At 43.9% G+C, this 17,528-nt stretch overlaps 1 protein-coding gene across 2 annotated transcripts; it reads right to left on the reverse strand.

Moving 5' to 3' along the window:
- Positions 1-8,567: 8,567 nt before the first annotated feature.
- On the reverse strand, positions 8,568-17,467 carry LOC127034307 (arylamine N-acetyltransferase, pineal gland isozyme NAT-3-like). Of its 2 annotated transcripts, XM_050923024.1 has the most exons (3): positions 17,360-17,467; positions 13,155-13,334; positions 8,568-10,539 (listed from the first exon to the last, which is right to left on the reverse strand). In XM_050923024.1, exon 3 carries the CDS (start codon positions 10,532-10,534, stop codon positions 9,662-9,664), a length of 873 nt encoding a protein of 290 aa, XP_050778981.1. In that variant the 5' UTR covers positions 10,535-10,539; positions 13,155-13,334; positions 17,360-17,467; the 3' UTR covers positions 8,568-9,661. The 2 variants fall into 2 exon arrangements, with proteins under 2 accessions (XP_050778981.1, XP_050778982.1); XM_050923025.1 differs by lacking the exon at positions 13,155-13,334 and having other exon boundaries at positions 17,360-17,456.
- Between the last annotated feature and the right edge of the window lie 61 nt (positions 17,468-17,528).

The following is a 17,528-nucleotide window of genomic DNA, read 5'->3' on the forward strand; positions in this document are numbered from 1 at the left end:
TTTTCCTGCACGAAGAGAGTGAAACCACTCGTTATAGTTGTGCTGATCTCAAGGGATTCACCCATTTTTGTAACACTGGTTGCCTGACCTGCAAATTTGCCCTTTACCCTTGACTCTAGTGTTTTGAAAGAAAGCTAAGCCCATGCAGGAGGTAAGAACAAGACTGAAACACTAGATTGGCAGGTGTCGCCTGTTTTAGAAATACGTATTTACAAGGCATTCTCAAAATAGAGATAAGGTTAGGAGCTGATGAGAATTGTGCACCACCTTCTCAGCAAACTTCTACAAGTAGGGACCATCTTTTTATTGTTTTTGTACCATGCCTGACTCAGTAGGGTCCTGGTCCGTAACTGGGGTTCCTATTGCTATTGCAATAAAAATAATAATAATTAGTTACTGATCCGTTCTCTCATCCGAACTCTGAATGGATTTGTGGTGTTTGCACTTTTTTCGACTTAATTTAACATTTTTCTGTGACATGATTTTTTCCAGAGCCGTTCAGCAATCTGTTATAGATTATTTTACTTTCAGTAAGAACTGTGGTTACCTTAGGAAAAAAAGTTCTTTTCTCTTCCAGAAAAACTTGCCAAGAATCTGTTGATTAGAATAAGGGCAAAGTAAACACCTCCCAGCTATGTCCACTACACTAACTGCACTGTGTGAATTATAACCAAATTTCATACACAGAATCAGCAACTCAGAGCTGTGCTCTTGCAGCTCCGAAATCCAGTAGGAGTTTTATAGTACTTGGTTGATGTTTTGTTGAGTATATTGTCACACCTACACTGTGAGTCTCTGCAGTGTGTATGCATGAAACAGCCCTGTAGCTGAATACACACTCGGGACTGATTTGTACGACATAGAACAAAATGTTTCTGAACAGTAAAATACTGTATTGCTTAAAGAAATATAAAATGGATTGCTTGGCTTGCCACGTGTATTATTAGCCTGTCTTGCAAAACTGCATTTCTCCAGCTACACTGCATGCACATTGTGCAGTGAGATTAATGCTGAAGTCTATCACATTACTGGAGCGCAAATGGGCTAGAATGTGATCTAATGACAGTTTATGTGTTGGCACATTGTTCCAGCAAATTTACTATTGTCAGAGAGTGCTTGCAAATGATATCATGCCTTTTGGAGCTAACAGCGGGGAAAGAGAAGCACCACTTGTTACTCAAAAGACGTTGACTGAGTGGAGAAAACCCAGAGAAGAGTAACACAAAGGAGGGGGTTGGGAGAACTGACTATTGAGGAAAGATTAGGAGCATTAAATATGGACTGCTTGCCTCAGCAGCAATGAACAGGCAGAAGCCCACGCGTACTTGAAGGTTGTCAGCACTGAGGAGGAAAAGGAACGATTCAGCATAACAAAGGTTGCGAGCGGGGGCGTTGACTAGCAGGAATATAAATTAATATATGGAAAATGTATACTTAGCAGGACAAACGTCCTGATAGTGAGATGTCTCAGGCTATGGAATAGTCTTCCAAGTGAAGTAGTTGAAACTACATCCCTGGGCATATTTAAAGCTACTAAACTTGTGTTAAACTAAATCGAGAGATGAGTGGGGTTTTCAAAAGTCTCAACATTGGCATTGCTCCAATGGAAGTCAGTGAGAGCTTCTCCATGCACTCCCAGGAGAGTGGAGTTAGGCTAATGCTGAGCACTTTTGAAAATCTCACTCCAGGTGTACAGTTGGGAATAATGCTATCTTGGCAGGAAAGTAGACCAGATGATCTAACAGGCCTCTTCATCTGTAGCCTGTACCAGCCTGATGTCAGCTATTGGTTTCCTAGCAGTGTAACTCAAAGGAGGGGCAGGAGAGGGGGAAAATTATCACTTCAGAATAGCCAAAGCGATCACAAAAAATGTGGCAGCGCCTCTTTGACACCAGTTCCTGCATTGCCACCCTTCCTCTCCCTCCCTTTGTTTGAGGAGGGGGGCATTCTGCCACACCCCCTCAGCTAGCCAGAGCTGCAGCATCGTCGCTTCACAGTCGGTCCCCAGGATGCTCTAGGACTCTGCAGAGAGTCTGTTATTTCTGTTCAGATTTTTGGTCCAATATTCATCTCTGGGTAGAAATGTCCACTCACTATGAATAGGCTGAGCTGTTCCAGACAGAACCTGGTAAATCTGGTTGGCCTGATGGGCCTGAATTGTTTTTTTAATGTGTGGCACCTACTTGAGTTTTACTTTGTTCAAGAAGCTATAAGTTCCCTGTTGGATCAGAGGTAGCTTTGGGGAAGAGATTTGATTCTACCTCTTAGTCAATAGTATTGGACTTAGGCTCTGCAGGTTACCTGCATATGTTGTCACTCATCCCGGAGCCATTAGCCGTAGTGCCATGGCCCAGTTGCAAGGAAGGATGGAGCTAGATGTAAACCCACACACCTACACAACCTTGCCAAACACAAGGGCCCACTGTGCTAGCCAATTAAAGACTGGCTTCATGAGGGTAGACAGGCAGAAAACATATAAGCCATGTGTCTTTCATTTTAAATTTCCTAGGGCAAGTGTCCCTTCTTGTGACAGGCTGGATTGCTCTGTGCAACTGTTCTCACCGCACTAGTGATCATACTGAAATGAGAGCAAGCCCTGGTATACTAGGTAGTCTCTGTGTTACCAGTTTGTGTTCTAAACCTGGATTGCCAAAAGTATAGGCCCTGAATCTGATCTCACTCATTTATTTTTGTTCCCACCACAGCAGGATTTCATTCAGCATTCATGGGATCAGCTCGCAAGATTCACACATTAATTCTCTCTCTCTGCAAACTTCCCTGGGAATATCTGTATCTTCTCATAATTAGAATGAATAGTAAGAAATAATTCCTCACTGCCAACATGCATGAAAAACTTGCAAAGTATGAGTCTCTTGCATGCAACTAAACTGTTCATTTGATGTAAAGTTGCATTGCTTCTGAGATTGGAGCTAATTTTTTTCCACTGCCATTGGACATGCTTAATTCAAGTCTCAAATGTTTTAGCTTAAAAACACATAAACTTGATACTTTTACTTAGAAAAGTGTGGCTGCTGCCTTGCAACACATTTCACTCCGTTTATTTTTAAAACTTAAACTTCCTCAAAATGAATAGCAGAAGTAGGTGCAAGCACTGGAATGCTGCAGCCACAAAAAAAAAAAGTCATTTCTGTACGCCATTGAATGTATCTAACAGATTAAGTTAAGAATAAGACACCTACGCAATCTCCTGTAAACTTGCAGTGTCAGGCTTTCTCCTCTGGCTCTCTCCAAAGTTCCCTGAAAATATTTGCATTGGAAACTCCTGCTCTTAAAGGTGCAGGCCCCTTTTTACCATATAGCAGAACTGAGTGTTTCACTCTCTGGCAGAGCCATTTAGGGAAAGAGGGATAGTGTCCTCTTGTGTGTTATACATTATTATTAATAATAGTTTGGTTTATTTGTATTGTCATAGCTCCTAGGACCCCTAGTCATGGCCTAGGACCCACTTGTGCTAGATACTGTACAAACACAACAAAAGGTTCACAGTCTAAATATGTTTAAACTTTCAGCTTTGCACATTGGATCACTGTTTGTTTTGAGGACAGAAGCTCTCTAGCAATCCAAAGAGCAAGTACAGCACAGGCATCACCAGGGTAAATTTTCCTTATGCAATGTTCCAAAGTGCCCCCACAAACTTGCCCTCCAGGGCCAATCAGTCAGAGTAGTTCTATCTCTATGGATTTCCAGTCCTTAGCCCCCCTGCTCAGTACTCCACAAGCCCCCATGACTGTGATGGTGGTGTTTGCATGGAAGACACCTGCCCAGACTGAGATGGAGAGCTGCCAATTCATTCCACTAAAGTCACTGATCTGCAGACAGGCTGGGCAACTTTTGAACGGGCAGTGTAGTGGTGAGGAGTTCTTGTATCCCTATATCAAGCCTTGGAGGCACCTTTGTTCATTCAGTGGAAGGGGGGTTCTATTCCCAGCCAGCCCCTGAGGGTACATCTACTCAGCCGGCAGCAGCCCATGGCAGCGACCCTCCCAGTCCAACTCGACAGACACAGACTCAGGCTCCTGCTACAGCATTAACAGCTGTAAGAGACCGTGCTTTTATGTTGCACCTCGGGCTGGTGCTCAGGGTCTGAAGCCTAGGGATGGGAGTGGACTTCAGCTTTGGAGCTCCAGCCCAAGCCTCAATGTCTACACAGCATTTTTCAACACCATAGCGTGAGCCCACATCCGTCGCCCTGGGCTCAGCGGTTCACTGCTGTGGACGGTGTAGTAAGCGTACCCTGAATTATCTGAGCCCATGTGGTTGCTCTGCCTTTAAGACTCCAACAGCTGAGATAACATTAAGAAAAGACCAAACCGTTGACATGTGAGAACGTGGGTTTGCTGAATGACCCAGGCTTGGCCCAGTGATCTCATCAGCTCCTCTCTGAGTATGTTGAACAATAAGTCCGGAACAGTGGACACCGAAACGGTTGACAGAGAAGTATTTAGCTGTGTAACAGGCCACAGGTTGCAGGGAGAGTGACTGGGAGAAGAGTCAGCTAAGGGTATGTCTGCATTGCAGTCCTGGGGTGTGATTGCAGCTCATGTAGACATACCCAGACTAGCTCTAATCTAGCTAGCTTGGGTTCTGGAAGCATGGCCTGCCATGGCTTCACAGCTGGATTTCAGCTTGGGCACGTTTGCCTGAGCTGCCATCACATCTTGTGGTGTTAGGCAGACAAAACTACACAGGATCATTTCAGGGGGCAAGGCAAAGATGCTACATTTATTATGATAACAATTTGATCTATAACCACTAGCTAATACCTTCATACTTACACACACACCCCAAATGTTCTGCAGCTGCTGCATAGTTACCAGCCCTGAACATAGCTTGAGTCTGTGACTTGATTTGCAGCTTAGGTTCATAGCTTGTGGTGACTAACTGGCCAGGAAAGCCAGGCACAAGAAAGGGTTGGGTCTGCACTCCCATGCTGGCAGCAAAACGTTACCCTCCAAAGTCTTCCATCTCACCCATCCTTTTTTGTAGGCTTTAGTTTGAATCCAGAGTCTATAGGTCTTGCTGTGTCACGCTGTCTCTGGGTTCGATGTGATTGATCACTCATCAATTGCGGACATGACTTTCAGCCTCAGACCTGGCTTTGATCTTCCTTCCATTGTACTTTTGTTCTTTTCTTTTTAGGGTGACCTTTTTTTACTTTGTTAGGGCTGTTGTCTGCATTTTCAGCTGTTGGTGTTTGAACTCTATTTCATCAGGACAGGCTGGTGCTGGAGGTTGATTTAATCATCCATACATACCTCATTCACACATCTAAACTAATAAGATTACAGCAGGGTTTTGCAAAAACGAAGGTTGCGGCAAGTTTTTACAAAATGGAGTAAGCGTTGTAAAATGGAGTTTGAATTACAATATGGCAAACAGTGAACAGACGTAGACAAGTGTAGTGAATGGCACACAGTGAACAGAAGTTACAATACTGAAACAGTGCAAGTCTCAGTGATTTAATCAGGAATTGGATTGACAGTGAAACTTACAAGGGCAACTGGCTGAACAGCTATGGCTCTTAACAAGCATCTTAACCGTCAATTAGCCAGTTATTGGGGTAACCAGTTTTGTGAATGAATGTTGTTTCATTCATAAAACTTTACTTATGAAGTTACATTAATAAAGTGAACAATTTAAAACAATTTCATGCATTAGTTCTACAGTGGCTGTGGAGATACCCTAAGAGATTGGTCCTTTTGGTTCCCTCTGCTAAAGCTGTTTTTGCAGGGTTTTGACACACTGGAAATATCTGTATGACTGTGTAGAAATCTTATGTCTGACTTGGTTTCCTCATTCAGGTTTATACTGCAGCCTGACCAGTTGCATAGAGTTAAATCAAAACAGACTGTAAAGGGGGGTTGTTAAGGAACCCAGGAACAGTAAAACAATGACACAGATAAGACAGTCTCTGAGGTGCCCACTTAAAGGAGTTAAGACAACAAGAGCTTGGCCATCAATTGGGGAAAGAAGCTGGAACCATCCAACTTAAGATGTTTTTCTCTTCCCAGGGCTAAGACTGAGTTCAAAAGACCCTCAGGGGTTAAAAGCTGCCCTGGCAGAAAGGGAGAGAGGGGGAATACAGTGCAGGGATACAGAGTCAGCAGGGAGGCTGACAGACAGTCCTGAGAGCCAGGGTCTGCAGCTAGCTAGTTGTAACGTGGTACTCAGAGAGAATAGGGGACACTGAGGCTTAGTCATGTCTACCTTAGGGCTGGAGGGGAGTGCCAAGCATAGGGAAAACAATATGTGTATAGGTATCTCTGTTATTTTTTAAATCTACTCTCAGCTGTGTATACTGTTTGGGCAAATAAATCATATTTTGATTTAGAGAAATGGCTTCTGTGTCACTGCACAGTGTTACTGGCTCCCAAAGGAGAGCTCTGGCAGGGTCAAGCCCACAAGGAGCTGCTCGGTATCATGGTATACCAGGAAGGTACAATCCAGAGAGCCAGTCAGAAAGTGGTTGGATTGCACTGCAGACTCCTGCCCCAAGAAGGTGTGGAGGCGTGGGCCTGTCACTTGGAAGGGGTGCACTCAGGGGACTGGGCAAGGCTCTCAGAAGGAGCAGCTTACCTAGGTACTGTGACAGGAGGAGGGTCTGGAACTGCACAACAGCCCCTTCTCGGCCATCACTCCAGCCCAGGTGTGGGGATCCACATTAGCTGGTGGACTGGCTCACCACAAATTTCCGCACCACACTGGCTTGTGTCGAGCTGGCATGAAGTCCTGGCCCACCCTGTCCAGAGTACTATGCTTACTCCTAAGAAGCCTTTCCCACCCACCCCTCAGACACATGGAAGTGCAGCGGTTCCCGCAAGCTGAGGGCATGCTATGGTGCGAGTACTGCTGAGTGAATTCACCATAAGTGTGTGTAACTTCCCAGGTGCCCCTTGGCCAGCTGAGATGACCAGGTGGGTTCTGCCAGCACATAATCCCCAGGCGTCAGTATTTCTGTGAGTAACATGTTATCTGCATGCATTATTTTGGTCGCTTGTAAAGCTGGGATATTTGGCCTCGTAGTTTCCTCCAGCACTTCTGGACTGAGCATCAGGCCTGCCTGTCAAACTGCTCCATCCAGTTTGGGGTGCTGAGGCTGTGTTGCCTGTATTTCCCCCATTCTTTGGAAACCCTAACATTTCCCATGTGTTGTTCAAACCATAGTTCCAACATGCCCACAATAACTTACGTATGTGCCAGAGGAGAGGAGCACTCTGCAGCCCAGTCTTTCAGGTAGCCCTCAGGCCCGCTGTAGTGTATCCATTTTCTATGTGGCCTATTGACTAGGATGCTATTCTGAGACTGAAGAGACCTGACTTCAAATCCTTGCTGTGCCACAGCCCCTCTGTGTAACTTGGACAAGTCACTTAGGCCCAGATCCTGAAAGGTATTAGGTTTCTAATTTCCATTGAAATCCTGAATACCATTGAGGATCTAGGCTTTAGTCTCTCTCTCTTTTTTTGTATGGGGGGAGATATACCTATCTCATAGAACCGGAAGGGATCCCAAGAGGTCATCAAGTCCAGCCCCCTGCCTTCACTAGTAGGACCAAGTACTGATTTTGCCCCAGATCCCTAAGTGACCCCCTCAAGGACTGAACTCACAACCCCTGGGTTTAGCAGGCCAATACTCAAACCACTGAGTTATCCCTCCCTCTCCCCCCTCACTTCCTCCTCAGTAAAATGGGGATAATAGTGCTTTCCTAGATATGAGATGCTTGTAAGGATAAATACATTAAAGATAAGACAGTAATGAGGGTGACATACATACTTAAGATAGCTAGAGCTGATGTCTCTAATATTATGATGTGTGATGGGATACCCATGTTGCTAGCTAGGCCCTGCAAGAATTTCATCTGGAGATCGGGACTCCCTGCACTGAGCCTGTTTCTATGGTGATTCACTGTATGTTCTTGCTTTAGAATTTCATTTCCTCTTGTGGCAAGACGAGGGAAGGCATGAGCAGTTGTAAATAACCACCGCATGTGTGCAGCCAAACTGACTGAATTCGTCATGTGAGAGTCTGGGGGCACTTGAATGTCGCAGCGGATGGTGCAGCAGGAAGTTATTCTGTCTACGTGGAACACTTCACATTTCTGTTCCTTTAATCACATTTAACTGATCTCAGCCCATTTTTTGGGACTGCTCAGCATTTTAATCATATCGTTCAAATGACACCACTGATGGACGGATGGAAAAATACCTATTAGCTGAGTAAGTCAATTTCCCTTGAAGGAAAGGATACAATCTCCTGATAGAGGCCCTATCTGATAGTAAACTGATACTAAGCTTGATTTTAATGCAAAAGCTTCTTTTTAATAATTCATCAACAACCAGAATATTAAATGACTTTTTACGTGAAAAGGAATCTTGGCTGTTGGTCAATAAAACCAACAGAACACGGGTCACTTCCTGTGCCCCTCATATATGGAAGCAATCCCATTAACTCATGTATCAACTCCGTGTATGACTAAGATTTTGTAAGCCAGCAGCCCATTTTTAACCAGTGCATACAATGGCTACAACCACGCACATCACACAACAAAATGGGCCTCAGATATTTTACTGTAGAAGGCTGGTCTTCATAAAATATTTCTGAACATACAAATAATCATGACAAACAGAACAGTCTTTATGAATGTTTAGTTAACTTGGGCAGGGGAATAACAGCCCTTCCCAAGTCTCAGTGATGAGAGTAGGATCAACTGGCAGATTGATTAAAAAGAAATGACCAAGTTCTTTCTGAAGGAGAGTAAAAGTCATTAGTATGATGACTAATTATCATAATATGATGAGTAGAAATCATATGCATTTCAAGGGGACGGTGGGTTACAGAAAGACCATGGCTGGGTCAGGATTATAAATGCAAAAATATTTGGTCCGTGCCTCAAAAATTGTTCCCTAGAATTGCCCGTTTGTGGTTATATTATGTGGATGCTGCAGATTTTGTGAGGAGCCACAAATGGGGCAGGAAATTCCCACCCCGTGCTGCAGTTGTGTTCATCCATGGCAATTTTGATAGTTGCAAAGAGTCAGTCCATAAGTACTAATCCCAGTATATCACAGGTGTGCAGCTACATAATGAAAGACCCTTTTTCTAATGCAATTGCAAAAGAGGATACACGTAGGGTGACTGGGACAACCTGAACTCTGAATGTCCTAGCATCTCTGGCTATTAAATTTCAGCTATAATGTAGCATTTCTTTAGAGCCTGGGTATGTTTTGCTCTACATGGCAGTGCAGGGGAGCAAGGAGGCATAAGGGTATTCCTGGCATGGCCTCCTCACTTTGTCTTCTGGAAAGGGCAGCTCCATGGGGTTAAACTTGCCTTCAGCCCACACACCCAACCCCACCCCATGTACCAGCCAGAGCAGTGGAGCCCACACAGAGTGGAAAGTACTCTGCTATTGGCATAAGCTTGGAAGACTTAATTTATCAGTTGATGCCAGGGGAGAAGCAGGGAAGAAATTGTAGCTCCAAGAGTCACAATTTCTTTGCTGGGGTAGCACTGCTACATGCCACCCCTGGTTCTATGCAAGGCAGACAGTGACAGCCTAGCCTTTCATTTTTTGCAATAATTGGATGCTGGGAAAGAGATTCTATTTGATGTAGCTGTAGCAAATTATATTCTGGCCAATAAACTAAATCATAGACAATCTGCTGCTGTTAACTGGGATGAGTTTATGATCTAGCATTACTCTGAATTTGTCTTTCACTGTTTTTTCCACCTCCTCATCTGTAAGTGTCGTGGTTTCCACCAGATCCATGTTCTCCTTGTAATTGTATATAACCTTGGTGAGTTTCCACCCAACTAAAGCCCACAGGCCATCAGTGGTCTGGAGGCTGCAGATGGACTTTGCTACGAACAGAGAATCTGGAGATGTCTGGAGGTACACATTCTGGGGCCTGAAATCTTCTATCTCTCTTGGCTCAAGGGTAAACAGGTACACTTTCTTACATGCATCTTTTTCCAGATTATTGGAATTAGAGAAGCTTTGGTTGGGATTGTATTGCTTCCTTTTGATTTTCTCAAAGTACCAAATCCCATTGTCTTCCGTGAAGCGAAAGATGCCGGGAACCTGGGACTGGTCTTTCCCAGAAATCAGCTCCATTGGCTGCCACATTTGATAAACCATTCCAAAGCCGCCATCTACTATGTATGCTTTCCCATCCAGGACTACCTTTAGCAACAGGTGATTAATATGATGATTATATTCATTTTCTTGTGGGCTGTAAACTTTTGCTCCTATAATGGTGGTGTCATATCCCAGCGTTTTCAGAACCCAGTATAAGAGATGGTTGTTTTCCATACACCAGCCACCACGTTTCTTCCTCACTATTTTGTCATAAACTGGTTCTAAATCTAACTCGATGGTTTCCCCGCAGTGGATGCTGAGGTTTTCAAAAGGAACAGCCCTGATGTGATGCTGGAATATTGCAGTCAAGGTCTCCAAATCTGGGTTTTTGTAGGAGCCATTATAAGAAATTCTGGTGAAATATTCCGTGATGTTCATGTTACCTGTATGGTGAGCAAACGAACAATTGTGTGTGTTTGAAATTCTTAGATGAGTGTCAACATCCATCATAGGAGCAGAACCTCTTTACACTCTGATTGTTTAACATGACTAAGCCCCTTTCAGAAGACAAGGAGACGAGTTTGTTTGTTTTACCATTGTGCCTAGTGACTTCAGGTGTCCTAGGCACTCCAAGTACACATTTTAAGAGGTACTTCCTGTCCAGAAGAGCTTACTATCTAAATAGACCAGTCAGACAAAGGAAGTGGTATTGTTCCCATTTTTCAGGTGGGATATTGAGTCAGGGAGAAAACTGTGGCCCAGATTATCAAAGATATTTAGGTGCATACCTCAGGGAGAGTTAGATGCCTGAATACCTTTGAGGATCTGGGTTTAAAGAACTCACTCAAGGTCATAGTGGGAGCCAGAAACCCAGCACTCCTGAGCCCTGATCCAGTTTTTTAACTGTGAGGCCAGCCTTCTCGGCACTGCTTGGTTAAATATTTCCTGTGCTATTCACACTGGTTGGCAGAGGGCACTCATCCCACTGTCTTCTGCTCTTAGTGCTGACAGGAGCTAGAAGCAGATTAGCACTCCTGGTGCTGTGGGCTTTCAGTGAGTTTAGCAGCTTCATTCTCCTCTCGTTAGCAGGGGTGAATGGGAGGGGCTCATTTTCTGCCTCTTACTCACCACCATCCCTGGTGGCTCAGCTCCCCAGCTTTGTGCCTCACTGGTCTAAGTGAGGTGTTAGGAGCAGGCAGCAGATGCTCACTTTCCAAAAGAAGGAAATCAAGGACTATGACAAAGCATCATCTCCACCGTGGAATTTTCCCCTCCCACTACATAATGTGAGATACAGCAGGGAGGATAGTTGCCCTTATTCTCCCTACTTGCTTTTCCTTCTCACAATCTTCAGAGGCAACCAGCAGACCCTGTGCCTGGAAGTCAATGGTCAGGAATGGGCAAGTAGATCTACAACCCCTTTACCGGTCAACAGCAGGACCTGGCTCTTTCTGTCTGCACCGTTGTTCCTGACTCTTAGAAACCCTGGGGCCTGAGTGGGAACGCAAATGCACTGGAATTAGGGAATGCGCCACCCATCAATTCAACGTACTCTGGGGTCTCCCAAACTTCAGTGTACAAAGGGCAGTGTGGCCAATGAGACCAGGTTCTCCTTTCCACTGCTAGGGGAATGAAAGACAAGCCAGCCAGCAACAGCTGCAGATCAAACCAAGGTGCGCAGGCTAGCTGGCTGTTTCCAGAATATAATGTCCTGGGTGGGCACAGATCACTACTCAAGATCACAGCTCACGGTAAGTAATGTAGGAGAGAAGCCAGGACCTGGTGGAGAAAACCCAGAGGACTGGTGACCCTTTGGGAAGGGAACAGAGATTTTGATATGGACAAATAGGCTAATGGTTATACCCAGAGGACCAAAGAGTTAAAACTATCAAACATCAGCCTACTCTGAGGATCAGATTCAGTATGACTGGTCAGAGCACAGATGATTAATCCAAGAGGCCTCAAACATTCTCAGGTACCTTCTGTGCCTTAAGATAAAGGTGTCCGAAGCCCAAGGGATAAAAGTCCCATTGCGCTGCTCTCTAGGTAGCACTTCTTCCTTGGTTTATATGATTTGTGTATTTAAAACTTACTACACTAAGGATATAAGAAGTATTCAATTGGGATAAAGTTATCAGGACGCAGTACTGAAAACCCCACAAAAACCCCATCATATGAAAGAAATGGGGGGAAATACCCCAAATATAAAACAAGCTTGCTCCCAATTAGGACAATATTCAGGCAGGGTCAGAAATGTTCCCAACTGGTGCTGTTCAGAACGTATAGAAATGTAAATTGTAGCTATCCCAGTATTGTCAACCCCAAAGGTTCAAATAACAGGCCCCCAAAATCACATGATTGGCTTAAAAATCACGAAATTTTAAAAAATAATAAATTTGGGTTCTTTTTATTTACGTTCTGGAACTGGTGCATTTAGGGGTCACATTTTCAAGCTTTTCCACAGCAACCAGGAGGGCTAGAAAAAAGATTTTTTTTTTAAATGAGATCTGAGATTGTCAAGTAATAACCTGATTCCAGCTTTGAAATTTTTAAGAAAACCACAAAATATCACAAGAGTTGTCAACACTGCTATCTTCAATTCCTTTTGTTTCTTTTTTGGTAGAAGTAAAGACAGTATTTTAAATGATTTTTCCTCTTTAAGGGAAATCTTACTGTGTTGTTGCTACTCTAATTTTAAATGTGTTGAAAGTATGTTGGCTTTGAAAACAAAATAAAGCGTATTATTGCTTACAACTATCAGGACCAGGCATAACATCAGAAGTGTCTGAATCTGTCCATCTGGCATGGTTATTTCTGGGTCACCTTTCACACTGGCATCTGAACCAAGCCAGATGATGTGAATGTGTATTCAGGCTGAGGCTGATAATTGAGAGAATAAACCAGTAAGTCTGTTACACTGATACAAGAGAAGTCAAGTCTGAAATTGGCTGAACATTCCCTCTCAATTCTTATGCTGTGTAGCCATTTCAGGCAACGTTTGAATGCACATTTATGACTAAATCAGCCACAAAGATTCTGGGTTTAAAAGATGTCTTACCTGTAAAAACAGTTCAATCACAGGTGTACCAGTTTTCACTTTCTTGCTTCTTTAGGCACTAACCCGTCTGGCCCAGTTTTCAGTCCTTTATGTGGTGAAGTTGGGAATAGAGAACAGTTCTCCAGCTTCTCTTGAGAGAAACTCCTTCTTTCATCAGGTCACTTTCACTCTCTTCTGTAACTGACCAAAGTCAGAGGAGGGAGGAGTTCAGCTGTAGTGAGCTAGCAAATTTTAGTTGCACTAATTGGTTGTCAGGGATAGGGAGATGGGGATAGGGAGAGTTATTTGTTTCAATAACATTATAATATTGGAGGGTGGTACTTTTTTCAGGATATTAGGCAGCTAAGTGTTGATCAGGAATTTAGGGCTGAAAGTTCATGAACAGTTGATCTGAGAAGATTTTCACTGTTTGATATGTCACAAGAATGACAAGATTCTAGCACTGTTGAATACAAATACAAACCCTAGTGCTGATTGGGCAGCAAACCCAAATTCTTGTACTGTAGCGGTTGTCAGACTCTACCGGTGTGGTGCTCTGCTCTGTCCAATGTTGATAACAGTCAGCTGTGTGTTCCCTCTGTGTGCTGCCTCAGCTCTGTGCAAATAGCTGACACAACAGACTCCAAGACAACCCCCGATGACCTCAGACTCTGATAAGACACGAAGGCACCCGGCCAGGTTTTTTGTCAAATGAAACACAGTCTCTAGCTCCCCGTATCAAATGTCAATAGTTCTGCTAGTACATATGTGCTCCCTGACAATGGACACAGCTGTCAGTGGCGGGACACTCCACTGCCCCCTAGGCTGGACAAAGACACTGCCCCAGGGATGCATTCTTATACACAGGTACAAACAAGTCATACCTCATTCCTTACATATTGAGGTGCAACCCCTCTACGTAGCAAGGTACAACCCCTCTACATAGCAAGGTGCCGCTTCTTACCATGTCCATGTCAGTTAGAACAAAACAACTCCATCCATCATAGTACCCTTTTGCCCTGTCTTTAGGTGGGTTCACTTGTTCTTTGTTATCTGTGTGTGTAATGTGCAAGTATTGGAGTATTCTGGTATCATCCTGGCATATGTTTGTATCTCTAGTGTCCAGTACCTTTTAGGTATATGCATTTTTGCAACATCAGCCCTTTCCTTGCCAGCTTCTTCAAGCAGGACCAGCCTCGGGCTCACAGCTTAACTTTGCTTTATGTTAGCAAAGTCTTGACCATTACTTTAGTTCAGGCCTTAGGCCTCATACTGGGCCTCTGATAAGGATTTATGTTTCAGGGCCTCATCTTACTACAGTAGTTTAGTGTCTAATTTGTTATCCCTTGTCTCTGCTACATTTCTTTGTGGATTACAGTAGATTTTGCAGAATACAAATTCTTTGGGGCTGTGTCTTCTTGGATGTTTGAACCATGTCAAGCGTTACGGGACTCTAATAGTGACTGGAGCCTCTGGATGCTACATAAGAATTAAAGAATAACTACTGCTATGTAGCATTCCCCCCGTCACTGAGTATAACTCATACTGCTTTCCACCTAAGGAGTAGTGTGAATCTTTCTAAGCAAAATCTCATTTTGCTATTTTCCTCCCAAGCCTCAACTATTTCTAGATTCTTTTGTATTAATTCTCTGTGCTCAGCAACATCCTAATTTAATATCAACAAAACATTTCACTAAACTGCTGATTGTGCAGATAAATAAGTTCAGGCACAAATCTCTGTGGTAACCCGCTGCACAACCTGTCACACATCTCAGTACTTTGCTGCTCTTTGTCATTGCCATCAGTGGATGGTCTTTCACCCCATGTGACTGTGCTGAGGTCCAAGCCACGTTATCATCAAGGGAACAGGTTGCCTGACATAGGCAGACATCCCCTGGAAAGCTCCATGTTTGTAAGCAGACAAAAATAATTGTCTGGATTGCAACACTTAACAGATTTCACTGTCCAGGTTAGATCCTGTCGTACTTACAGAGTCAGAACCCAGTGTTTTGCTGTAGAGCAAGCCAAACCCCAAGCAATCAGACAGCAATGTCCGCTAAGCATTCTTCTGCTTTTTAAATCTCGCTAGGAATTTCCCCATTTGGGGTGTTGTAGGAATGTGAGGGACTGATAGCACTAACTAGAGCCAGGCTCGGTGCCAGTCCGACACCTAAAGGAACCCATTTCCCACAACACAGTCTTTAACTGCTTCCTCCTTGCAGAACATTCTTGATGTCAGGGGAGACTGCCTCACACATTTCCCCTTCCATCCCTCCTCTGAGCCTTATGAAAAGCCTAGTAAACTTAGTGGGTCTTTCCACTGATTTCAATGGGCATTGGATCATGCCCTGAAAGAACCTGCTTCCCAGTGATATTCTAACTCAGAGGGAAAGGCTGACCACAGCTCTCAACAGCAACTTCCCTTCATCAGCTAGAAAGTGTCATTCGGGAGCAGCACAAGGTGCTTGCTCCTTCCCCCAGGTCAGAACCCACTGGCTCTGCAGCGCTGGGAATGGGTTCAAGAGGTGCACGCTGACCCCTCATATGGCAGCTGAGCTCCTGGGCAGCAGGCCCACTGCTGGTGGTGGGGACTATTTTTTCGCAGGGTAACCCCCCTGCTCAGTGTTGCGCTCTGTGCCCCTCTAGCAGTGGCTTGGCATGAGAGCGATGAGCCTGCTGCAGCACTGGCTTACAGAGAGAGGTCTTCTAGCTGAAGTAGAGGCTTATTCAAAGAACCAGAGGTGCCCAGGTACGAGCCCTTCTGCTGATGACCCAGCTGGGCCCAGGTCATTACACAGGCTAAGTAGAACAGACTCACCACTCTGAAGTGAACAGAGCACCCTCTGATTCCTTACTAAGGATGATCCAGTCCTGCATTCCTTGAATACCTGAAACTTCTATTGCCCTCCGAGCAGTTTGGGTGGATAAGGGATGGCAGAGCGGGTCTGTGGCAGCCCCCGTGAAGGCATTAGGATTCAGTCACCACTGTGGGTCTTAAACAGGATGCTATTTTACCCCCTTGGGGGGTTAAAATGACAGCAAGCACCCCTGGCTCAATGCAGAAGGATACAGCTGAGTCTTATGAGTCCAAAGAGGTCCAAGTTCAGACTCTGTCACTGCCATGTGTGTCCTAGTGCAGGTCTTCTCAGCCCCAAATGCAGGGAGAGTACTCTCCTGCCTGGGATTTCAAACTGACATGCAGTTTGGAGGAATTAAAGTACAATCACTATTTTTAACAACCTGGCATTATAGAGACCATGAAACTGTTCTATACATTGATATTTGTCTTCTCATGAAATTGTACAGCTCTAGCTATTTATACAGATACATTTAATAAATGGGCAATTGCAAATCTTTGCTACATTAAATTTCTCCAATTTCTCTTATTGGGGATAGGCAGGTGATCTGGTGTTTCTCTGACCACAGAGAACTCTCTATTAACCACATTCTCCTGTATTTCAGGCTGAAAAAACATGTTGTTTTAGATCATTCACATTAACCAGGCTTGATTGTAATCATTCACTGCATTCTTAAGAATTTGCAAGCCTGTTTTCAATAAATTATAGGGTTGGTCACGTTATTACATCCATCAGCATTTTAATTCATTCTCTTAACAATTTTAATAATCGAATTCTGAATACTGTGTGATTAAAATGTTCTCTACCGGCAACATATTCTACTGCTACTGCTGGTACCACTGTGAAATCTTAATGGTCACTAGATGTCACTATAATTTTACTTTGTCTTCAAGCGTAACAGAGTGATGAAATTCTTGTGCACTCTGATAGGCTTATGTCAAAGGCTCCGTAAAAAAAACATTATTAGTGATCAGAAAACTGTTCCAAATATAAAGTTTACAGAAAAGAAAGTTGTCTCTAGTGGTGTTGTAGCCACGTTGGTCCCAGCATATTAGAGAGAGGTGAGGTAATATCTTTATTGGACCAATAATTGTTAGTGAAACAGACAAGCTTTCCAGCTATACAGAGCTCTTCTTCAGGTCTGGCAAAGGAACTCAGACCTAAACACTTGTCTTTGGTTGAGCTATTACCAGTAGTTTTGAGGTTGAGTTGATGTGCAAGGAACTATCAATTTTTTTTTTTAAAAAAAGAGCCTCAGTGGGGAACTTGATAGCCCAGATTTTCAATCTGTCAATTTCTCAGACCCAGAATATGACTGGACACATTTTACTTTTTTCTAATGTACTTATACCCCTTGTGAGTACTTACCATTCTGATCCTGATGGTTCCTATATATCTCAGGATTAGCTATGGGACTTCGGACTTGTGCTGTAGAAACTGCTTGTATTTGAAAAGACGTCTGCTCAAGTAGCAAAGTTCAAGAGATTAAACTGCTGCATCACTTTTGTCAACACATACGTTGTATCCCTTATCACAA

Source organism: Gopherus flavomarginatus, chromosome 14 (genome assembly GCF_025201925.1).
Source record: "Gopherus flavomarginatus isolate rGopFla2 chromosome 14, rGopFla2.mat.asm, whole genome shotgun sequence".
Taxonomy (NCBI): Eukaryota; Metazoa; Chordata; order Testudines; family Testudinidae; genus Gopherus; species Gopherus flavomarginatus.